At 38.0% G+C, this 23593-nt stretch overlaps 3 protein-coding genes across 23 annotated transcripts in view; 1 reads left to right on the top strand and 2 right to left on the bottom strand.

Annotated features, from left to right (window-relative positions):
- Positions 1 to 273: 273 nt before the first annotated feature.
- Positions 274 to 11910, bottom strand: nfyal (nuclear transcription factor Y, alpha, like). Of its 21 annotated transcripts, none has more exons than XM_079828207.1 (10): positions 11801 to 11897; positions 11084 to 11169; positions 9663 to 9749; positions 8894 to 9040; positions 8661 to 8792; positions 7901 to 8003; positions 7582 to 7751; positions 2883 to 3056; positions 2704 to 2811; positions 274 to 1042 (listed from the first exon to the last, which is right to left on the bottom strand). In XM_079828207.1, the coding sequence occupies exons 2-10, from the start codon at positions 11153 to 11155 to the stop codon at positions 977 to 979; spliced, it is 1059 nt and encodes a 352-aa protein (XP_079684333.1). In that variant the 5' UTR covers positions 11156 to 11169; positions 11801 to 11897; the 3' UTR covers positions 274 to 976. The 21 variants fall into 21 exon arrangements, with proteins under 21 accessions (XP_079684333.1, XP_079684335.1, XP_079684336.1 ...); XM_079828209.1 differs by having other exon boundaries at positions 274 to 1039; XM_079828210.1 differs by having other exon boundaries at positions 7600 to 7751.
- Positions 11911 to 11982: 72 nt separating this feature from the next.
- ngrn (neugrin, neurite outgrowth associated) lies at positions 11983 to 16196 on the top strand. Its single transcript, XM_079827965.1, has 4 exons — positions 11983 to 12072; positions 13302 to 13517; positions 13584 to 13694; positions 15404 to 16196. Exons 2-4 carry the CDS (start codon positions 13303 to 13305, stop codon positions 15981 to 15983), a joined length of 906 nt encoding a protein of 301 aa, XP_079684091.1. The 5' UTR covers positions 11983 to 12072; position 13302; the 3' UTR covers positions 15984 to 16196.
- The window catches only part of sort1b (sortilin 1b), a 29700-nt gene continuing 22295 nt past the window's right edge, over positions 16189 to 23593 (bottom strand). Inside the window, exons 15-20 of the mRNA XM_079827964.1 lie at positions 23333 to 23522; positions 20677 to 20793; positions 20392 to 20500; positions 18765 to 18898; positions 18544 to 18664; positions 16189 to 18436 (exon numbers count right to left, since the gene is read on the bottom strand). Coding sequence (XP_079684090.1) covers positions 18422 to 18436; positions 18544 to 18664; positions 18765 to 18898; positions 20392 to 20500; positions 20677 to 20793; positions 23333 to 23522 — 686 coding nt within the window. The 3' untranslated portion in view covers positions 16189 to 18421. The remainder of the gene's footprint in view (positions 18437 to 18543; positions 18665 to 18764; positions 18899 to 20391; positions 20501 to 20676; positions 20794 to 23332; positions 23523 to 23593) is intronic.

Below are 23593 nucleotides of genomic sequence, written 5' to 3'. Positions count from 1 at the left end.
TTTCGTTTAACTGTCCCTTTTTGAAAAAAACTTTTGCCCCCCTTTGAGACGATATTCAAAGGTCATCCTGTCTAAGATGATAAGTAGCCTAATATAAAAACAAATGCAGGCCTATATACCCCTGACCCCTGGTTAAGAGACACTAGCCTACTTTAAAATATCTGATTTCAAACACCCAAGTAGATTGAATCATAGAATTGTTTGAATTAGGATCATTTACAGCCTTCTTGTGCTCACACAGATTAGAATAATAAAGGCAAGTTCACAAAGCAAGATCTTTCGCAATGCATTTCAAACACAATTTTTATCAAAATACAGGTTAGACGACTTCAATGTCCAAAACAATAACTCGAGAGTATTCACATTCTCCAAGTAGGAATTAGATGAGCCAGGAAGACAGGTCACTGGATACACAAAACTCACTCGAATTACAAATGATAGTTGTTTCCCCCCCTCAAAACACTATGTAAAATGAATTCATGTTAAGGGCCTTTTTAAAAGCTTGGGAAACAAGGACACCCTATATGCCTGGTGTTTCCTTGGTGACCAGGACTGATTTCCCAAAAATGTTGCCCTTTTGCCTTTATTGTTTCCCCAATGCTCTTTTCCCCATGCCAAACATGTACAAATACACTGAACAACACTACAACGAGCTTCTACTGCCACCTTTGAGAAACATCACGGTAAACAAGTCATTGGTTAGCTGCGTATTCTCCGTCTCTGTGGGTCAATTTACGCTTTGCTATTTAATTGCCTTTTAAACCGCGAGCTGAATTCATTACGCTGTACATTAACAGTAATGGCTCCATCTAGGTGCGTCCTCAGGAGCAATACCAGGCCGCGGAGAGAAAACAGAAAACAGGGCCCCTCTCTTCAGTGGAAGTCAGTCTGTTACAGTGTTACATTGGAGACGGTGATTCACAGCGGTGTAAGTTTGGCCCTTCAGAGTCACTAAAAAACGGTAGCAGTCCTAGCGCTATGACACCCGGATCATCTGGGCCACAACCTCGTCTCCAGTCTGGTTCTGGTCCTGTTGCTCCTGCTGGGGTGAAGCGGAGAGGAAGAGGGTCAATCATTACCCTTCACGCCTACTTTCAGATATGCTTCACTCAGCACTAAGCCTTTTTACTAGGGTTGAGACATCATGATTTATATAGCATCAGGAAAACACTGAATAACCAAGAAAAAAACAGCAAAAGGTTTATGTTTACCAAACTGTCACGTCATTGGATTTCAGGGAAATTTAGACGTCTGTTCTACAGAACTGTTTAATGTTAGAGACTTCATAACAGATACCTGTTCTAGTCAGGGAAGTATCTGGAAATATATTCAAATCCCAAAACATTTCTGAATAAAAATGACATGACAAAACATGATAAACAGGAACATCACACGGCACAGTTTACACTACTGTTCAAAAGTTTGGGGTAAACAAGTTTTTTTTTTTTTATGTTTTTGAAAGAAATGCTCACCAAGGTTGCATTTATTTGATACAATAATAGTGTTCTATTTGTAATATATAATTAATTCTTGTGATATCAAAGCTGAATTTTCAGCATTATTACACCAGTCTTCAGTGTCACATGATCCTTCAGAGATAATTCTAATATGATGATTTGCTGCTCAATAAATGTTTCTTATTATCAATGTTGAAATATATTTGAGAAAACTGCTCACATTTTTCAGGATTCTTTGATGAACAAAGTTCAAAAGTACAGCATTTTTTAAATAGAACTTAACATTGTAAATATCTTTACTGTCACATTTGGTCAATTTTAAGCACCCTTGTTGACTCAAAAGGATTTATTTCTTGCAACAACAACAAAAAAAACAGACCCCAAACTTTAAAAGGGTAGTGGAATTTGGTTGTAAATTGTTCTTTTTCCTCAGGGAACATTTTGGAAGTCAGTCAGAATGTTTATTCAGCATAAAAATCACAACATGCGACAAAAATGAACACAGTGATGATGACACTGCACAGGTAAAGCCAAGCAAGAAAGAAAGGACCGTATCCACCAAACAAAAAACAAATGCTTCTTTAAAAAAAAAAAAACGGAAAAAAAGTTGTAAACAAAACAACATAAAATATATACATTTCAAACAAATCTCATTTCTTTTAAACTGGTCCATATTTTCAGGCAGTGATTTCATGATTAAAACTGACAGAGCATTCATGCTTTCTTTAACCTCCATGCCGCTAATAATGGTGCTTAGATCAAACAGAAACAGTCACATGATAAAGTCAGTCACATTGCGTTAGCAATTCTTAGTCCTGAAGAGCTGCATCAGTAGGATGCAAGGGATGTTTTCATCCTGATTATGTAATGAGTGTGAAGAGATGATCTTTTTCTTGTTAAATAACACCATATCGGAAATCCAAGTTCAGACAGGCAGGTCAAAAAATACCACACAGCAGATTTTGCAGTCCGTTCGCACGAATGCTTAACTAGCAACAAGACATGGTGGGACAGACTCAAGCAGCCAACAAGCACAGGAAAAAAGCAGGGGGTGATGCGTGCAAGAGCAGCCAATGACAGCATGTCACACCAGGAAAGGAGTGAGAATGGATCTGCTAAGGAGTTCAATGACAGCGGAGATGAGCGTCTATGCGAGGGGTGGAGTGTGCTCGGGCAGCCAATGTGCGTTCGTGAGTTCGGTGGCATTGTGGAGGTCTTCCTGCTTGACATGGCCCTGCGCTCTCACCTGCATGGCCAAGGCCATTTCTTCTTTCTCTTTAGGTGAGAAGAAGCGCCCCCCGTCACCGCGCTTCCGCTGCATGGCGTGTTTGTGACGTGACTCGTGAAGGTATTTCTGCAGGGGAGAGCAAGGAATCAGTCTGGATATGAGACATAATTCATCTCAAGATGCGCATCAAGACTCACCCTTCTTTCTTTAGGGATTTTGCCCTCTGCCTCCAGCTTGGCACGAGCTTGCCGTCTCTTTAAGATACGATGATATTGCTTGGCATTAACATACAGTGGCTCCTCTTCGAGCATCTCGGCCCCTGGCAGAGGGATTCGTTGGATGGCTGGCACAGCACCACCACCTGGCACCATCTGGCAGAGCGGGAAAGAAAGGAAACAGGCAAACAGAATTAATTAATTCTGTCCAAACCTAAACAGACAAAAAAAAATGTATTTGCAAATGAAACAATTTCAATCAATCAAATTAAATCAAATTAATTAGCAGTCCAGTGATCAGTCGGGTGACAGCTGATGTAATATGGACGGAAATATGATGACGCTAGCGTGAGAAAAGGACACCCACGGAACAGCTGAGTGGATCATTTGTGAAGAGACTACAGGCAGGTATCATCCTTACACCTGAATCAATGCTAAATATTAACAGAGCAGATGGAGGTCGCCACATTCCACTTGCTTCTGAGTAAATCATCAAATTCTAGGAAGATTCCTGAAACTAGGATTTGTTTTTAAATTGGAAGACACTGAATGCTATTACATATTAAAGGAGTTCACCTTAAATACAATCTTATTATTTACACCCTCATGTTGCTCCAAAACTGTATGACTTTATTTCTCTTGTGAAACACAAAAGGAAAAATGTGTCCTAGCCAATCTTTTGTTTTATTTAATAATGAAATTAAATCTGGGAAATCCGGGCTGTCAAGCTCCAAATGACAAAGAAAGCACTGTTCACAATTCCTAAAAGTGGCCAATATGACTTCAATTCAAATCTTCTGAAGTCATACAATAGCTTTGAATGACTTAAATTTCACCACTTTTATGGTGCTTTTTCGTCATTTTGAATTTTGACAGCTCAGAATCCCAGATACAAATTGTTTTCTATAAATTATGGAAATAGAATTGAAACAAAACATAAATATTAGGTGAAAAACGTATACTTAAAACACTCACACGAAAATGAGAAATGTTGCCTTAACAGGGAATGACATACGACACCTAGCCTGGATGCCAGCCGAACTTAGCCCCACCCACAAAATTTGACGTCGGGAAGTTCGGTCTGGACTTGATCCATTGTGGAGCAACGGAAGCTGTTCGGACATATCAAATTGTCAGGGCGGGCTTTAGACGATGATGGACAGATGATAAACAGTAACATAATCATCCATGTCACCAAAAAGCGCTTGGGTTGAATTCGTTCTAATCCTAAACGGAGAACTTGTTCGTATATGCATTCACCTTCACTATTTCTCTCAGAAATGATGATCGCGTCGGTAAGTACTCTGTGTATCCTTAAATTCTTTTTTACAACACCGGCAAAGATCATAAAGATTCTACTTCTTCCAGCGTGCGTGCAGACAGGGTTGCCAAGTTGTCACAACAAACCCACCCAAAAACAAGCCCAATAGCTTCCGGGGGGATTCTCTGGAAAAAATGCCATTTGGGGGGTAAAATGTGTGGTTTTTTTGTCAGGGTTGCCCGCTAAAATTCGCATTCCTGGGTCTAAATATCACATAATTGGGGTCGCTTCAACCCACGGAAATGGAAAAACAGCCCGCTGGAAAACCGCGGACTTGGCAACACTGTGTGCAGTTGAGTTCTGTTGACATTGGACAACTAACGTTATGCGTCGCTCCGTCGCTCTGATTGGTTGTAGGTCTATCCAATTGAGGTCTTTCCTGGTTCGGTTGAAATACGCCCCATAATCACAGCCCAACGGAGCAGTATCAGACTTATATTCTGACTAGAACAACGTCAGGCTAAGCGACACCAGCAACAGAGGAAAAACTAATCATGGCAACGCGTTGCTTCTACTAGACAAAACAAACAAACTAGTTATAAAATTTATTAAGGAACCTAGAAAAGTTGCCATTAGGGCTGAGCGGTACATTAAGCCAGGGGTTTTCAAACTGGGGTCCTCCAGAAGGTTCTAAGGGGTCCCCAGAAAATTTCAGAGAATAAAAAGACAAAGCAAAAATGGATAAAGTCTACCGAACATTCGAACCATTTCATTTCTGAATGTTTCTCTTCTTTCTTGCCGTATACATACTTTTCAGAATTGTGCATGTTCGCTTTTTATCTTTCTAGTGAGTATTTCTTACTATAGTCCCCTTTATCTTGCTCGCAGGGGTTGTAAGGCAGTATCCTTAACGCAGTACGGACACTGCTTACATACATTTATTGTGAAAGTTGCTTATACAAATCATTTTTAATTGAACATTTCTTTCAATTTTCAGGTTTATACATCCAACATTAAGTATAGCCAATTTAAGTTGGGAAAAAAATGTTATATTTATAATTAATAAAATTAATATAACAAAAAAAAAAAATTAAACAATGACAAAAGCATATAACCAAATTATTAAAACTTAAAATAAAGTGCAAACAGTAAATATAATTTAAATATTAATAAATACTATAATCATTTATAAATTATACAAAAATAACACTGCCACAGAATAATGAAAGTCATGTGAGTTTAGAACAACATTTGGGTGAACTAGGGCTGGGCGATATGAAAAAAAAAAAAAAAAAAATCACGATAAAATATTTGATATCAGTCGATCTCGATAATGATCACGATAAATGTCAAATCTTCATTTCTTTTAAGTTTCATGGCAGATTTTTGCTCCTGAGTGAAAGACGTAGAAACCAGACCGCTAATTTTGGTTTTATAACTACTATTTATTGTCAGAACATGACAAACACTTGCCAAACAGGTGAACATTTAACAAATCTGAGGTCGTACATTCAAAACGTTTTTGAAATTGAGAATTTTTCAGTCTTTTTTCCTTAACAAAAGAAATATCTTAATAGAAACATGTATTTCTTTAAATTAGTTTCTGCATGTTCTAACGGGTGATATGAAACAGGTTTGTGTTGCCTGACTTGGCACGTATCTTTGGCACAGTTTGCAGTGCAGGCTGCAATATTAATAATATTACATGTTTTGTCTCTTAGAAATGCACATTTGACAGTAGCTTGATTTAGGATGCACAGGTAAATATGTTAACAAAAACAGTAACATAACATCCGTAAAAATTATAACAACCTCCTTTTTATAGGGGGAAATTTAAATATTCTGACAGTTAAAATTTTATTTCACTTTTATTAAAATGACCATTGGTCATCTATAGTATCATGCATTTAGATTGTGAGTAAAACCATGCATAAAGCACGTCACTACCATGGTAAAAATTTAACTATATGGCTTCTATTGTATTTGTTATGAAAAACCGTAGCCTAAATACATTTAGTATAAATACAAATGCACAAGTGCTATAGATTAATAACAAAAATACTTTCTGCCACAATACCATCATGCAGTTAGTGTTACTACAGTAAAACCATTGTAAATGATGGTGATTTGTAGATCGAAAAGCCTAACTGGATCATTCATGGCAAAACGTTTCTGTTGAGAATGTTAGCCCTGTTTCATGTGGCTTTAAACTAGTTTAAATCAGCAAGACATGCGTGTTCTTTGCTGAATTTAAGCGCTTCTCACATCGCTGTTTAGTCGTCACATGATCAAGACCGATCAACACAACTTGCTGATGCACTCTGCCGTTTAAAGGGTTAGTTCACCCAAAAATGAAAATTCTGTCTTTAATTACTTACCCTCATGTCGTTCGACACCCGTCAGACCTCCGTTCATCTTCGGAACAGAAATGAAGATATTTTAGTTGAAATCTGATAGTCTCTGAAAGTCCTCCATTGGCTCAATGGCACTCTACACTCTCAAGACCCTTAAAAGGTACTAAAGACGTCGTTACAAAGTCCATCTCACTACAGTGGTTCTAAAATAACTTTATGAATCGGCGACAATAGTTTTTGTGCGCAAAAAAACCCTAAATAACGACTTACATAGTGATGACAATTTCAAAACAAAGCATCATGAAGCTTCGAAGCGTTATGAATCACTGAGCCGAATGATGATTCGGATCGCGTGTCAAACCGCCAAACTGCTGAAATTTGGCGATTCAAACCGCTGAATCGACTCAGTGATTCATAATGCTTCGAAGCTTCATGATGCTTTGTTTTGAAATCGTCATCACTATGCAAGTCGTTATTTAGGGGTTTTTTTGCGCACAAAAACTATTGTCGCCGATTCATAAAGTTATTTTAGAACCACTGTAGTGAGATGGACTTTGTAACAACGTCTTTAGTACCTTTTAAGGGTCTTGAGAGTGTAGAGTGCCATTGAGCCAATGGAGGACTTTCAGAGGCATCAGATTTCAACTAAAATATCTTCATTTCTGTTCCGAAGATGAACGGAGGTCTGACGGGTGTCGAACGACATGAGGGTAAGTAATTAATGACAGAATTTTCATTTTTGGGTGAACTAACCCTTTAAGTCGAGCTGATACATTTTCTGTGTGGTGCCATTAACGCTGTTTCGTTCCGCATTTGGTGCATAAATATTATGTCGAACATATATCAAACTTGTTATTTTATCGATAATTACCATTATATCGCCCAGCCCTAGGGTGAACTATCACTTTGAATTAAAATCACTCGTACATATCTATTTACTTTCTGTAGGTTGGATCTGGACATGAAAAGGTGATTCCACAAGCAAGGTGATTGAGTTTTAACACAGCATGCACCCTCCTACACCTGTGATGACTAATGAAGGGGACGGTTTAAGTTTGCTAGATACCTCATCAGAAGGTCTTACCATGACCATTCCCCCAGTGTTCACCATGTTTCCGGATACTGGCAAGGTAACGGTGACTGTGCCCTGCCCGCTGTTGGTTGTAGCCGTGTTGGCCCCTGCTGCCTGGACAATCTGAGTGCCTGCCAGGGTGCCTGCTGGGATGGTGATCATGCCTATGGAGGGGAGAGAACTATTAGTCCTCCTAACCTGAATAACCTTCAGTAAAATGGTTTCATTTTCATGTTCGTTAAAACCCATATTGATCATCTAGTTTATCGGAGTTAATGTACATTGAAGACTTATAAACCAGGTATTTAAATACCCTGCTGCAGAACTGTGCCATCAGCGTTCACAGGCTGGTAAACAATGGTCTGTCCTTCAGCTGTTTGGGCAAGCTGCTGTCCCTGTACTGTTATCTGCTGCCCCTGTAAAAAAGAACACAAATTCATTTATAGCTTATACAACAAAACCTGGGTGAAGAAATCGGAAAAAAATCTGCCTTATACCAATTGCACAAACTCTGTTCATTATAGTTGATATGACAGCATTCTCTTAAAGGTGCACTGTGTAAATTTTAGCGGCATCTAGTGGTGAGGTTGCGAATTGCAACCGCCCACCGCTCACCCCTCCCCTACATGGAGAAGCTACAGCTGCCGACACAGGACAAAGATGTCGTCGTCTGAGACAGCAGAGAGTAGCTAGCACTCTGTAGAGCAGTTTGTCCGTTTAGGGCTACTGTAGAAAGTAGAAACATGCCGGCGTAAAATGGTGACTTCACTGTAAGGGGACCCGCGGTGTATGTAGATAGAAATGGCTCATTCTAAGGTAATAAAAACATAACAGTTCATTATGTAAGGTCTTTATACACCACTGAAAACATAATTATGTATATTATATTGCATTTCTGTCAATAGATCCTCATAAACATTACACACTGCACCTTTAATTCAGAATATGCAACAACGTTCCCACTCAATTTTAACCAATATGTTAACTAATTTGCATATTGGTACAAGGCCTGGAATTGTTTAGCTACATTCCAACTAAACCGACCAAAGAAAAGAATAAAGTGTGTTTGAGACCTGGTTCTGGCCCGCAGTAATGGCAGTCTGGGGCTGCTGTATGATGATCTGTTGAGCCTGACCCTGATGACCCTGCAGCTGCAGAGTTTGACCTCCCTGCAACTGAATCTGACCCGGCTGAACCAACTGGATCTACATATACACGTAAAAATGTACAAAACCAAATGCATTAATAACAATAACAGAGACATATTTAGATAATTTAACCTAAAATATGAGCATTACACACTTACCTGCTGAAGGCCTTGAGCTCCAGACACAGGCACCTGCATGATGGTCTGGCCCTGAGCTCCAGACATGGCCTGTACCATGATGGGCTGACCTGAGGATGTAATCAGCTGCCCTCCACTCACCTGGACCATCAACGGCTGACCCTGGACCTGAGCGCACACGTAAACCGAAAGTTAACATGGTGAGATGTAGATATGCAACACTATATTAGACCCGCACATGCTTTAGGCAATTTTAAGCATTACACAGGACATACATCACCGTTTATGATGGAAAAAGTTGAATTTTAATGGCCATGTTGTTCCAGTTACATTACAGTAAATATTACTTTAAAATATTACCCGGACTGGTGGTAATTGCTGTAATGAGGCAGCTTGATTTCCACATGTTTGTATTGTTACACAAACATGATCATCCACTCAAAAGACAATCGTGCAGTTCATCTAAATCCATACATACAGTGCTGTCAACTGATCAGTATAAAGTGGTGATAACATGCAAGTGATCTTATAGTAATATCTCGGTAGTTACTATACTTTTTTAATTCTGTTCCAGACACATTAAAAGATGCAAATTCCTCTTTAAAATGTGTCCTAAGCAGATGATTTGATGCCATGGGCAACATGGAACATAGTGGAAAGCTCATTGGATGATCCGGATCACGATTTGCTGTAAGTAAAAGCAAGGCATGCCGGACGAGCTCACATCCTCACAGACAGTGTGACATGACGCATGCAACATCACAAGCCTGAAGGTCGGAGGTCACACAACTACCTGGAGCGTCTGCACTTGCTGGCCTGTTGCCGTAGCGACGGGTGCTTCTGTTTGCAGCTGTACCGCAGTTACGGTGCCCTGAGCCTGTGGACAATCCCACATCACACTTTGCTCTGCATTATCTCTAACAGAAATGCACTCTTTTATTTTATACTTCCTAATCTAATCACATAACTCACACTGTCCATTTGTTATATTCTAGATGAGTGGTTCTCAACAGATTCACAATCCAGAAATTGTTTAGCAACTTTTTAAAGTAAGGATAAAAGGCTCACTATATTTTTTTTTTCCCACTGTCCGTTAATTTTGGCGCAAACTCAAATGTCACTTGCTGTACCTTTTCAGTGGAAAAGAAAAGTTAATACAGATGAAGAACAAGTCAATTAAAAAACATTTTGTGAACAATTCATCAGTACAACAACAAGAACATGCATTAAGAAAGTAAGCCTATTTAATTTTAATTATATATATATATTTTTAGTTTTGAAGAATAAACATTATTACTACGGTGTTGAAGTCCAATTTAAAAGCTGGCTCCTTAAGCAAAACTAATTGACATCCAGTCCTACAGTGATAAATTAGCAATCTTGTCAAAAAACTAAAATTACACATAGGGGAGCGCGGGGCACAACCTAACACTTGACTTTCTCAGTTTTTGTAAACTCACTTGGGGTTCAGAGTATTTAGAGTGCCCAACTGGGATTTCAACCCGGCTAGTGTCTGTCTTCTGCTGGTTAGATCAGCATTAAAGAACCATCTCAACTGTTAAATAACGGATATAAGATTACAATAATATCAGATTTGTCTCATTTTAAATAAACACAAAAACAGAGATGAAAAATGTACTGAAGAAATTTACTTTTTCTATGGTTAAATAAATGTTTATTGACATTTTTTAAAGAATAAAAAAATTAATAAACTGAATATAAAGTGTTGATATGGCAACTAGCAAATTCACTAAGTTTCATCATGCCGGCGTGTGGAAAGTTTTAAACCGTGTGTTACAACTAACCCCGCATTAGGTTGTGCCCCGCTCTCTCCTTTATATAGAGAGAGGACAAAAAGCTGTGATTAATATAGTATTTGCACACTGGGTGTGTTTGTATCACATAAACCTTGTTTTTATCAGGACTGAAGCTTTTCATTTCAAAGGAGAGAGACTGAAGGCCAGTTCAAAAACTATTTACTCAGTCCTTTCCTTGAATTGGTAACCACTTCCTGAAGTAGATTACTCTCCTGCTATTTTAAAAATACTACTGCACCTGATACACATCTGCAGTGCATACAGTAAAATGTACAATTTAGATAAGTTTAAAAAAGCATGGGAAAAACAAAACCAATCAAACACAGAGCCATGGTCTTTTTTTCCCACTGTAAAAGTCACTGATTAACAGTAACTTGTTTACATTGGCTCTTACCTGCTGCTGGATTTGCCCATTGGCAGCTTGCACCACTATTTGATCCCCGGTTGTAGTTGTATATTGCTCCATCTTTCCTTCCTCACCTAATTTGTCATAAAAACATCAAATAAATAAATAAATGAGGTGCACGGTATTACCTACTCATTCCTCAGTATAAACACAACTAGCAGACTTCTATGAAAACATGATTTCATGTTGTGATGTTGAACACACAAGTCCCTTGCTGCAGGTTTTGGCCAGAAGCCAGGTGTATTTTGAGACTGTGTTTCCTTGTTGAATGTGTTTAACATTATGAACAGCATCTTATATTACCTTCTGACTGTTTGTCTGATGCTTTTAGCTCCACATACAAAGTAAGTGACTGAAAAGTTGACAAGGTCTTAATAATTGACAAATTTGCAGCATTTCACAAACGTGCTACTTGTTATGGGCAAACCAAGGTAACTAAAATAGGCTGAAATTCAACCTGTTTTTAATTAGTCAAAACAGACCCTATGTCACAAACATTTGCAGGTCTGCCTTTGTTTTCGACCGCCTCACATCATTCATGTCCATTGTCCGTGCTCGCGCGCCTATCGCTTACGGCTCGCGCTCCCTACCTCTCGCATTAACAAATTTGATTTCTGTATTCGGAATTAGTCATTTGGTTGGTCACTGACAAACCAATCCGTGTTGTCAGCTACCATTTCCCTTAGAGCAAGCGCAACCCTTTACCGTTTCTCCGGTTGTCCGGTACCCTTCTGATTGGCTCCACTACAGATCTCAAAAACCCAATCAACACAGTGGTGCGGACAAAATGGCGCAAAATGAGCCACACAGAGAAGAAAGGGGGCAGGCTTGACGCATGTGATCGGCGAACTGAGCCGAGTGTTGCCGAGCAAAAACGATCCGAGTCGGAAAGTATCGAATGACAGCGGCGCATGCGTGGATATACCATGCTTCCGGTGCAATGTCACCGTGAAACGAGAGAAGAGCAAGAGTAACATGTGAGTGTTTTACAGGCACTGTTTAGAAAATGTGTACAAACAGCATTTGGCATTATATGGTTGCATAAATGTTAAGTTTGAGCTACGAAATAGAGCAGGGTAAATTTGACCTTTTGTATGATGGTTTACTAAGTAGCTTACGTTAGGGAAGTGACGTAGTAATGGTGCTTTCTAGTTTTTAGGAATAAAATGTTATATGAATCAGGCGAATGAAATATGAAACAAAATCTGTAAAAACCTTGAGAATATAGATAGAAATAAAACTTGAGAGTTTGGCATATGTGCTATAATTGAAGTGGAGAGTTCTGGCTGGTGCAGAAGAAAACAACTCATCCAAATAGATCTTTAAATAGATGTATTGTAATTGAAATCTACAGAGATTAAATTACACAGATAGATAAAGTGTGATAAAATAAAAATGTATTTTGAATGTTTCCTTTCCGCTAGCCTGAAAGAAGACAAGTTATGGCAGCAAAATAGTCCAAAATCTCAAAATGGACCAGTGTCTAGCCTTAAACCGTTTAACAGATAGATAGATAGATAGATAGATAGATAGATAGATAGATAGATAGATAGATAGATAGATAGATAGATAGATAGATAGATAGATAGATAGATCAACAGATAGATTGATAGATAGATCGATAGATAGATTGATATATATAGATAGATAGATAGATAGATAGATAGATAGATAGATAGATAGATAGACAGTTGTGACCGTCTTCATGTATCTGCAGTCTGACAACAGAATAAACCATGTATTAATATAATTTCAATATGTATTTATAGATAACCCTTTCATGATGATAAAAAGATGTATGAGCTATTCAAAAATTAACTTTGAAAACTTGCTTGTCATTTCTGAGCTTTGACGTCATCATTGTGTTAAGATGGCAGTCCCGGTAAATAAATGTGTGTGACCAAACTACCTAAACATGTTAGACCTTCCCTGAACTCATGTAGACATCTTAAATTTGCATTATAAATGAACATGTGCTTCACAATAAGAGTTGCTTTTTAATACCACACTAAAATATGTGAGAAAAATTGTGGTCACTTTTGTGCCCAGTTGTATTTATTTATTTATTTTCAAATCCTAGACTTTTGTGTTCTCAGACTTTTCTTCAAACTCTTATTATAAATAGTTATTTGATAAATAGTCCTTTTTTATGTTGGATTAAGTTGCAATTTCAGTTGTCGCTGTCTTTATGTTTGTGACTGTACAGAATGGTCACAATCACACCATGGAGAATGGCTCACATGTTGGCCACCAAACTGGCTCATTTCCCAGGACCTGCTGCTTGCCAGGTTTGTCGCCATGCCAGTCGAGGCGCATACGGGAGGTATTCTGATTCACATTCAAAACAGAAACCACAGGAAGACATGTTTGAAGATGACCATGATATGGATGTAGTGGAAGCCAAACTGAACACTATTATTAGGTGAGTATACAGGAGAACAAAAACAAATACCTCTTTCTTCATGTATTAAAATTATTTCTTGTGCAGTGACGAGAAGAGAAAGCATAAAGCAGCAAAGTTTCACATAATCAAGAGGCAAATGAACAATCCCGGAGACCCGGAGAGAAGGCTCAGCTGGGATGCCATTGAACAGATAAGGTATCAGTGTGAATATGTCTGTTTATTACACAGTTCTTGATTCTGATTGGTCAGTCACAGCATTGAGCTGTCAGAAATGTTTGTATAACTGTATGTTTATATTCAGCATTCACTTACATCACATGTGACTATATAAAAATCTCCTTGGAGGACTTTAGTATTAATTCTAATATTTAAGCACAAAATCTTTGTATTTGAATATGTTAAATAATTAATTAATTAATTGAAAAAGTAACTGATTGCAAATTAATCATATATAAATTTATAGTGTAATATTTTCGCAGTGTTCATCTTTTTTCTATGCCCACTATTTTAAATTTTTTTTTTAATTTACACTACCGTTTAAAAGTTTGGGGACAGTTAGATAAAAAAAAAAATAATAATAATTATATATATATATATATATATATATATATATATATATATATATATATATATATATATATATATATATATATATATATATATATATATATATATATATATATATATAAGATAAAAAAACAGTAATATTGTGAAATATTATTGCAATTTAAAAATAACTTTTTTCTATTTTTAATATATTTTAAAATGTAATTTATTCCTGTGATGGCAAATCATTCTTATATGCTGATTTGATGCTCAAAAACATTTCTTATTATTATCCCTGTTGAAAATAGTTGTGCTGCTTAATATTTTTGTGGAAACCATAATACTATTTTCAAGTTTCTTTAATGAATAGAACGTTCAAATTAACATTTTGTGATATAAAAATATTTTATAACGATATAAAAGTCATTACTGTCATTTTTGATCAATTTAATGCTTCCTTGCTGAATAAAAATATTAATTTCTCTCAAAAGAGAGAAAAAAATCGTACTGATCCCAAACCTTTGAATGGTAGCGTATTTTTATATAAAACAGTGATATAATTTTAATATAATTTTTCTTAGTGGATGCTTTAAATGAAACTTTAAAGGCACAATATGTAAGATTTTTGGATTAAAATAATGTTATATATTTTGTTGACTGTTTCCAAGAATGTTTACATCCAGAGAAATAAGCAATTTTAACCCGGACATGGACCATGTCCGTGTGTCGCCTGTCAATGACATCATACCCACGTTACCCTCGGTTTCTGGTTTTATTTTGTAGAAACCATGGAAACACCAAAGACACTTTAATATATTATGTGTTTCATTAGACAGGTGGGCAACTGTTTGGATACATTCATCGACAGTGATGAGCACAGTTAGTCTTATTGTTTAAATCTTGTTTTCTTGATTTACAGCGAGTACCATGTTTTACCATGCCTAATATGATCTAGCTTTCTGCAGTGTGCAACAAGTGTCTCATAGTAGCTGCTAAGCGAATGCACAGAGTAGCATTATAATAACTTTCAACACACTCAAATAATGTATCTAATGTGATAAAACAGCGCTGCATTATCCCACATACGCATGAGCGAAAGAAGCAAGAGCGCTCGTCTGTGGCATAATAAAAGCTCCGCGAAATCAAGGCTTCATCAAGCTGCGCCTTTGTTTTGAATAAGTGACCTCTAGCAGTGAAAAATGACATATTGTGTCTTTAATATAATATTTCAAATCCAACACATTCCTGTATGTTATAACATAATAATATATATATTGCTGTACAACACTATTGCCAAAAATATTGTAGTTATCCGCCACCCCTCCAAACACTGACCAGTCATTTGTCTCTTTTCCCAGGTACTTAAAGCAAGAGTCCCCAGAGGAATGGACACTACAGAGATTAGCAGAGGGTTTCTCCGTAAGCCCTGATGTCATCTCCAAAGTCCTCCGCAGCAAATTCACCCCAACATCAGTCCGAAAGCTAAAGCAGGACTCTAAAGTGTTAGCTAGTACGGGGCAGCTGTCTCTCAGAGAGGGCAAAACTGAACAGTCCAGACTGCCAAAGAGTGCAGCACCAGCCACACTCTCCTCTGGAAAAACAGGTGCCCTGACAACACAGAGTAAAACAGCCCTTGCAGTGAGGGAGGGTGAGACTGGACTGACGCCCTCTGGTGGAAACGTAGTACCATCTCAAGTACCATCAGCTGTACATAAACTGACACCTGCTTTGCAAGAGCAGCCAGACTCTACAGCGAAAATGGACATGAGAGATGATATAGCGTTAGAGGAGGAGGAGGAAGAGGAGTGGGATGGGGTGATTCTCACAGAGGAAGAGCTAGAGCACATCACACAAACACTGCAGAAACCCCCCAGCCCAGTGAAACAGAAGGGAAGTGAGTTTTTTGACAGTGAAGGCAACTTCCTGTACAGAATTTGAGTGGCTGCCAAGTCTTTCATGTTTATCAAGACACTTGTTGCTAAAGTCTAGGCCTGTTTTTTATGGTTGATAAACAAATGGAATAGGAAGGAACTATGTTACAATTTGTAGCACCTTAAATGGCTTATTGTACACTTTTCTTTGTCACATTTGCTTTTTTTTACTCTTATTTGCAAACTAAAAAAATCACAATAAATATACAAAATCAGTGGGACAAATCAATTTATTTCTCAAACAACAGTTCCAAATATACAGAGCAAAAAATAACAGATACAAAGTTGGAATTGCAGTATATACAGAGCTTCACAACCAATATGTACATTAATTTTGCACAGCAAGAAAAGCGTTACACCTCATATAAATAAAATCACTGTCACAATGGAAATCATTTAGCTTTAGATTTATTATTATTATTAACCCAAGCATGGAGAGCAACCCAATTTAGTAAGACAATATGTATTAAATCATTAAGGGGCATGTTTGATATTTTCATCAACTGAAACATTTTGTCATCGTTTTAGTTAAAGCCCATGTTATGAACTGTGGTAATTCTTTCAGAAATGAGATTGTTCTCTTGTTTTTGAATTGATCTATATTTCACTGGAAGGCACAAGCTCTGCCTCCATGCTAGGCACTTGAATCAAAACATACACTATGTTTTTTTATACCTATTAACACCATATATAACTCATAGTTTTTGCAAAGGAGATTGTCTTCCTCTAAGAAAATATGAGACTGTTGATTAGGTATGTGTTTATAAGCAAACAACTGCAAGGGATGTTGAAACAAATGGCTCCAAATTAACTGTAGAACTGATATTTAAATACACACTTAATAAAAAAACAATGCATCAGACATCAAGCATCTATGCAAACAGGAAGTACCAATGGAAAGGTGCTAAATTGCTCCATTGCATTGGAATATTCAAAATCACATCATCAAAGACTTAAGACTGCTGGATTTGATATGGAAAAAAAACGATGCCATTATTACTGTCCATATCAGTGTATCAAGCACTGGGGAAGCCGCAAAGAAGCTGAAATTCACATACAGTAATATGCGATTTTTTTAACTTGGATGCATGTAAACCAATTGTAGGAGACCTCCAAAACAACATTAGGAACCTTTAAAATAGCATAATACACACTTAATAATAAAAAAAACCTCACTGCATCAGACATCAAGCATCTATGCAAACAGGAAGTATCAATAGAACGGTTGTAAATTTCTCTATTGCATTTGAATATTCAAAATCAAATCACATGGTCAAAGACTCAGTTCTCTCCTCGCTGAAGTTGCGGCACACACATGAAAATAATGAACACATGCAACATTATTGCGACTAATGTTTTGTCACACAAACGCTTTGTCAGGTTTTAGGGTGTCTATGCGCAATAGTAAAAATAAAAATAAAAACCTTTCCTGCTGTCAAGACAAGAACCAAAAAACAGCACAAATGTCGAAATCTAAGAAAACTATTTAACTACAAAATTTGATTTGGGCAAAATGTTCAAAATTGTACACAAACTACAGTCCTGTTCTATTTTACATGCATCTTCATTATTTAGTTCATAAAAATATTTAATACAAAATTTGACCTAACTGTCACAGAAATTGCTTGGTTTGAAGTGTGACAGTTGCTTATTTACAAATGTGTAATGTGAAGATTATCTCCATGTTCTACAGTTATTTGTCCAAATAACAATCCCACTTTGTCAAACTCACAGCCTAGCTACACAGGTTCAGGTAAATAATGTTCACAAATCTTAAATCATAAATATATTATCCTTTTTTGTGTTTCTCAGCATTTTATTGCTATTATTACAGTAAAGTGGACATTAAACTAAAGCTTTGACAGCAGGTATGATCACATTTCAGTGATAGACACAGTCAGGATTCAGTAGCACAGTATTTTTTAAACATCACATATGATATGATTCATTTGTGTCCTGTTGCTGAACGAAATTATGGCTGAAATAAACCATTTCAAAATCTGATATCACCCGCGAGGATGAACTATACGTCTAGTTCTGACGTAAGAGCATCTGGACATAAAAAGAAAAGCAAGTATTTTACAAGTACCCCAGTACTTTTGATCCTTAAAATTTCGCCCAGAAGACCCCAATTTCAAAAGAAAGAACTGAAACGTCCACAAACAGCGTTTTAAACACTTTTTCTCTGCTTTAGAGGATTTCAGCAGAGCTACATTCACAAGACTATTCTATCATGAGAACAGCATCATCAGAATACCCTCCAATTGGTAGAGAAGCAACCAGGTTCCCTCCCATTGGTCGAGAAGCAGGAAGCGCATGACATTAGCTGGTAGATTAAGTTTGAGAAAGCTGACAGCTGGTTTGTGCTTTAGTGGGAGAGAGACAGCAGCAGTAATGCCTGAATGACAGGAAATGTAGCTCCTTGTGCTCACCTAATGCACAGCTTTACTCCAGTAGGTCCTGCCAAAAACACATTCATTTAGCAAAATCAGTACCACTATTTAGCTTATACCAAAGAAGATTCCATTTAGGTGTATGTATTAATGTTAGATGGTCCAAATCTGTACCTCATCTGAGTCGTCATGGAAATCAATCTTAGGTGCTCCAGCCACATCTGTGTCCAGTGGTTCATCTACGGCATTGGCTTCCACGTTATGTTGTAAGACTGAGTATCTGTGTACCAGGAACCTACAAAAATATTGAGGCCAAGACAGATTACGATCATAATGTTCATTTTATTTTATATAATTAAACATATTCTATATGTTACCCATAAAATGTGACTGACCTTCCACCACAGACGTACTTCTTTACAAACAGAACCCCAAACACAGCACCGGTCAGTAGGATGGCTATGATGATCGCAATGATAGGGGCGGTATGCGAGGTAGGTATATCTGTATGCGAGGTAGGTATATCTGTCTGTGGATTACAGAGTAAACAGTGGTGCATGAGTATTTGAGGTTTGGAAATGGAAATGTTCTATTTTCTCAAACACTGTAGTTGTAGCTGAGGCCTAAAAGAGTTTGGTTCGTGTTGTCGACACGTCAAGAAGATGCTATTTATAGATCAGCACTGTGAATCCACTTTGCATGCATTTCAAAAGAATGGGGATTCCTGCTGGAATTGATATGGAAAAAACTGACGCCATTGTTACTGTCAGTATCACTGTGTATCATGCATGGAGGAAGCCCCCGGAGCTGAAATTCAGATATGGTAATAAGCATTGCGTTTCTAATATGCATTGTAAGAGGTAGACCAATCACAACAGACTGAGCAGAGTAGGCTCTCATGCTGCCTTCACATGCTATCGGAAATTTCGTACTTCCCACTTCTGAAGTTGTAATTACGAGCTCATCGCATTCAAGTTTTGACTTGAAAGGGCGTTCATGTCCAATTTTTTTAAACCAGGAATTCTTCCACAGAGATACACTAAAAACGGAGAAGAAGACTTGGAGCATGGGGTGATGACATCGTTTCACAAAATATACAGATTGGCTGTACACATGAAAACGCAAGAGTGGCGTTTTCAGATTTATCCACTCTGGGACCCGGTTTTTAAAAAAATAGCAGTTTCAGGCTTCCAAAATGGCGGATCCGTCTGAACAAAATGCCGAAATGATACAAATTTTTTACGTATGCAGCTAAACGCGTCTCTGTGTTTACTGGGCCTGTGGCTGCATCCGAAATCACATATTGCCCTACTATATAGTAGATGAAAAATTTTATGTGACAAAAGAAGTATGTCCAAATTCACAGTACTCATAAAAGAGTAGGCAAAAAGTACCCGGATGACCTACTTTTTCCAGTGAGATTCTGATGTGTGCATACGATGGACACTTTATTATCCCATGAGGCCACGGGAGAGGATTTATGAATGGCAGTGAAGCGACGTAACGCTGGTAGGTCACATGATAATGACAACATTGCTAATGTAGTACGTCCAGATTACATTCATATTACACACATTCATACATTCAAAATAAGTACTTACTCAAGGGAGTATGCGATTTTATACGCACCCAAGTTTTTTCGAATAAAAACATTTTCATACTCTTCAAGGTGATGTACAATGTATATTATGAGAACATTTAATTGTTGTTTGACATTGGACATGTAAACCTATTGTAGGCGACCTCCAAAACAACAGTAGGCACCTTTAAAATAGCATAATCGGGGAACTTTACAAATATTATATCTACCAAGGGATAGTTTACCCGATAGTTTATTTTCTATATGTTATTTTTTTATACGTTATTTTTTATATGTTGTTCAATGCCTGTCTCTGTCATCCCAGAAACTGGGGACTGATGTTGTTAAATTCCAAAATGACAAAAAGCACCATAAAGGTATTTTAAAATGCCCTGTCTGAATGATTAAACTAGTAATATGCAGCAGGATAAATGAAGTCTCACCAGCAGCTGAGGGTCCAGCAGGTTGCTGACGCATCTCTTGCTCAGGTCAATCACTTTTCTTTCTGGTTGTTTTCCTCCCACACATTTATCACCTGGAATCTTTCTGTACCTGTTAAATCAATTATAATCAGCATGTTTTTAGAGCTCTCTTAATAAGTCAGAGAGAAACAAGGAGGTGCTGACCAGATGTAAGATAATAAAGCAAGAGAAAACTCCCAACTGTCTACTTTTAAAGATGAAGATTTAGTCTTCCAGCAATGGAGAATAATCCAAAGAGGGCATTACCCACTGGTCTGTAGCTGTTCCTTTCTCCCATTGATGCAGATCTCAAGATCATGGCCTTTGAGATCAGCCTGCTCAATACATTCTGAGCTGTCCTCTTTACGGTAGTATCCAAAGTCACTAAGGAAAAGGGAAGAGAATATGTGAAAACGTTGAAATAAAGCTGCACGATTAACTCTCTCGCCAGCTTTTTTGATGATTTTCGCAAAAATGTCATGGCCCCCGGAATATCTGAACAAGCAATATATCAAAAGAAAGAACAGAGCCTATGCTTTTAAACAAAACAATCAGTTTTTTTAAGCTTCATGCATTCTTTTTGTATCAACACTTGAATGTGGGTGTTTCGTTAAAAAAAAGCAACATTGAGCAAAAAGCTGAGAAAAACAGTCCTATACCAAATTACCAAAATGGAAATAACAGGGCTCGACATTAACACTTGTCCGCTTGTCCGGGACTGAATACCATCACGATTGAAAATATGACAATGTGACCACAAACAATTAATTAACATTAAAGCTACACTATGTAACTTTTCCGTCCACTAGAGGTCGCCTGTTCAAAACAAAGGCGTAGTTTGATGACGGCACGTTTGAGCGCAGATTCTCGGGACATGTGGTCTTCACCTCACAGCCGGTGGGAAACAGTCAGGATAGGACTCGGGCAGAAATCATGTTAATGGATGCGATTATTAACATTACTGTAGTCTGAAGCAGAGCAGGACCGAGTGTTGTGGAGCCGAGCAAGGCTGCAGGAGCGATTGAAGAGCGGGACTGTTATTATGGCATAGTCACTGGCGGGACTTTTATTATGACACGGTTGCCGGCGCCACTTCCTCTTTTCCAGTCATGAGTATATGAGGTAACGCAACTCTGTTTATCGTATTAGATATATCTGAGTGTGTTGAAAAGGAAGTTATGACGTTCGCTCGGCGGCTGCTATGACACTTGTTCACACTGCAGTGAGAGTAAAGTGTTTAACTGAATAAAACCGGAAACCGAGGGTGACGCAGATTTGACGCAATCGACAGGCGACTCCCTCACATGCATAGTTCACACGTCCCGGTTCCTTGGTTAAAATAGCAATTTTCTCACGATTTACAAATAGTTGAAAACATTTGGGATATTCTAAGTACTACACTGAACAAAATATATAACACTGGCCTAGTGGTTTCTGGATATTTTACTGCAAAAATCCTACATAGTTCACCTTTAAGTCACTTACATTTTAGATGCAATATTGACTGTTTTTGTTCTATTTCAGCAGCGAATCTAGTTCTAAACAAAGATCACAGCAGAACCATAACACATCTCACAGTAACAGTGTGTTACTGGGGCAGTCGTGGCCTAATGGTAGTCGTGGCAGTCGTGGCCTAATGGTTAGAGAGTCGGACTTGTAACCGGAAGGTTGCGGGTTCGAGTCTCAGGTCCGGCAGGAATTGTCAGTGGGGGGAGTGAATAACCAGCGCCCTCCTCCGCCCTCCTCCATCCTCCACCCTCAATACCATGACTGTACCAATACCAATACTGAGACCCTTAAGCAAGGCACCGAACCCCCAACTGGTCCCCGGGTGCCGCAGCAATATGGCTGCCCACTGCTCCGGGTGTGTGTTCACTACTGTGTGTGTGCACTTGGATGGGTTAAATGCAGAGCACAAATTCCAAGTATGGGTCACTTCACTTCACTAACTGAATGATTCAGCATTTTGAATGAATCGGTTGAATCAAAGATTCAATGACCTATTCGTAAACGACTGCGGCCCTGTCCCAAATGGCACCCTAAACCCTCATGGTCTTTCTCTAAGTCCGCATAATCCGACATAATGCCGCTTTGACTGCCGAGAAGAATTCCAGTGCAGCTCGACAGAAGTGCGCATTGAGGGTGCATATCGACCTCAAAGGGGCACTCGCGAGCACCCTTCTGAGACCTAAAATGACAAATGGGACACCTTGCGGTCTCGTGGACTTAACGGACATGCGCACGCAGCGGCCATTGTAAGTCCACAAGACCGAAAGTGCACATGAAGTGTGCCATTTGGGACAGGGCCTGCCTCATTCTTGAATGAATCAGCTGTTTCAACAAATCGACTGAATGACTCACTCATTAATACGGTCATCTGCCGCCACCTACTGGCAGTTTAGATTCATGGTTAAACATTCTTTCCAACATTTCTTATTTGTATATTCAAAAAATATTTAAAACAATCTCATAACATTATTTAATGTAGTTGTAATTTTTCCAGCGTAAATTATTTAATTTGATTTGTAACAGCCCTATAGCGTCTTATTCTAATTAAATTTATTGATAAAAATGTAAGAATATAATAAAATAAAGCATTAGCTGAAGCATAGCCTATATTTAATAAGATTAGGGGAAAATGCCCTTTATAAAAGGTAAAAATATCACAAATATGCAGATTTAAATATGTCAAAGCTGATTGAAAACTGGTGAGAATATTGCTTCAGAATAAAAAAGAAAAGAAAAGAAAAGCATGTGAACAGGCTTAATGTCGAGCCCTGAAAAATATATTAAAATGAAATAGCTAATAGCAAATAACTAAACTGAAACAAAACAATCCATTCCTCAAATGAACTAAAACTAAAGTTATTTTCAAAGTAGAATTAGAAAAAGCAAAGCTACAATAACTTTGGTTCCCACTCACCACTGGAAGTCATCCAGTGTGCAGTTGCATGATGTGGGTTGCTTGTTGACTATGTAATCCCTGCCAATCCAACACACTGAGTCCTTTCTCACACGCAGGAATCGTTCCTTATAACCCAGCATGCAACCATCTTCTGGGTCGCTGATATCATCAGAGTGCGCCAGCCACTGGACATAATCATTTGCTACGCCTGAAAAACAGACAGAGAAAGATTAGTATGTGCTAAACCCAATTATAAAAAGTTCAAAATGTCTTTGATTT

The sequence above is a fragment of the Gobio gobio genome (assembly GCF_949357685.1).
Source record: "Gobio gobio genome assembly, chromosome: 10".
In the NCBI taxonomy this organism is placed as follows: Eukaryota; Metazoa; Chordata; class Actinopteri; order Cypriniformes; family Gobionidae; genus Gobio; species Gobio gobio.
The sequence above is the reverse complement of the archived record's forward strand: the minus strand, read 5'-3'. Positions and strand labels throughout refer to the sequence as shown.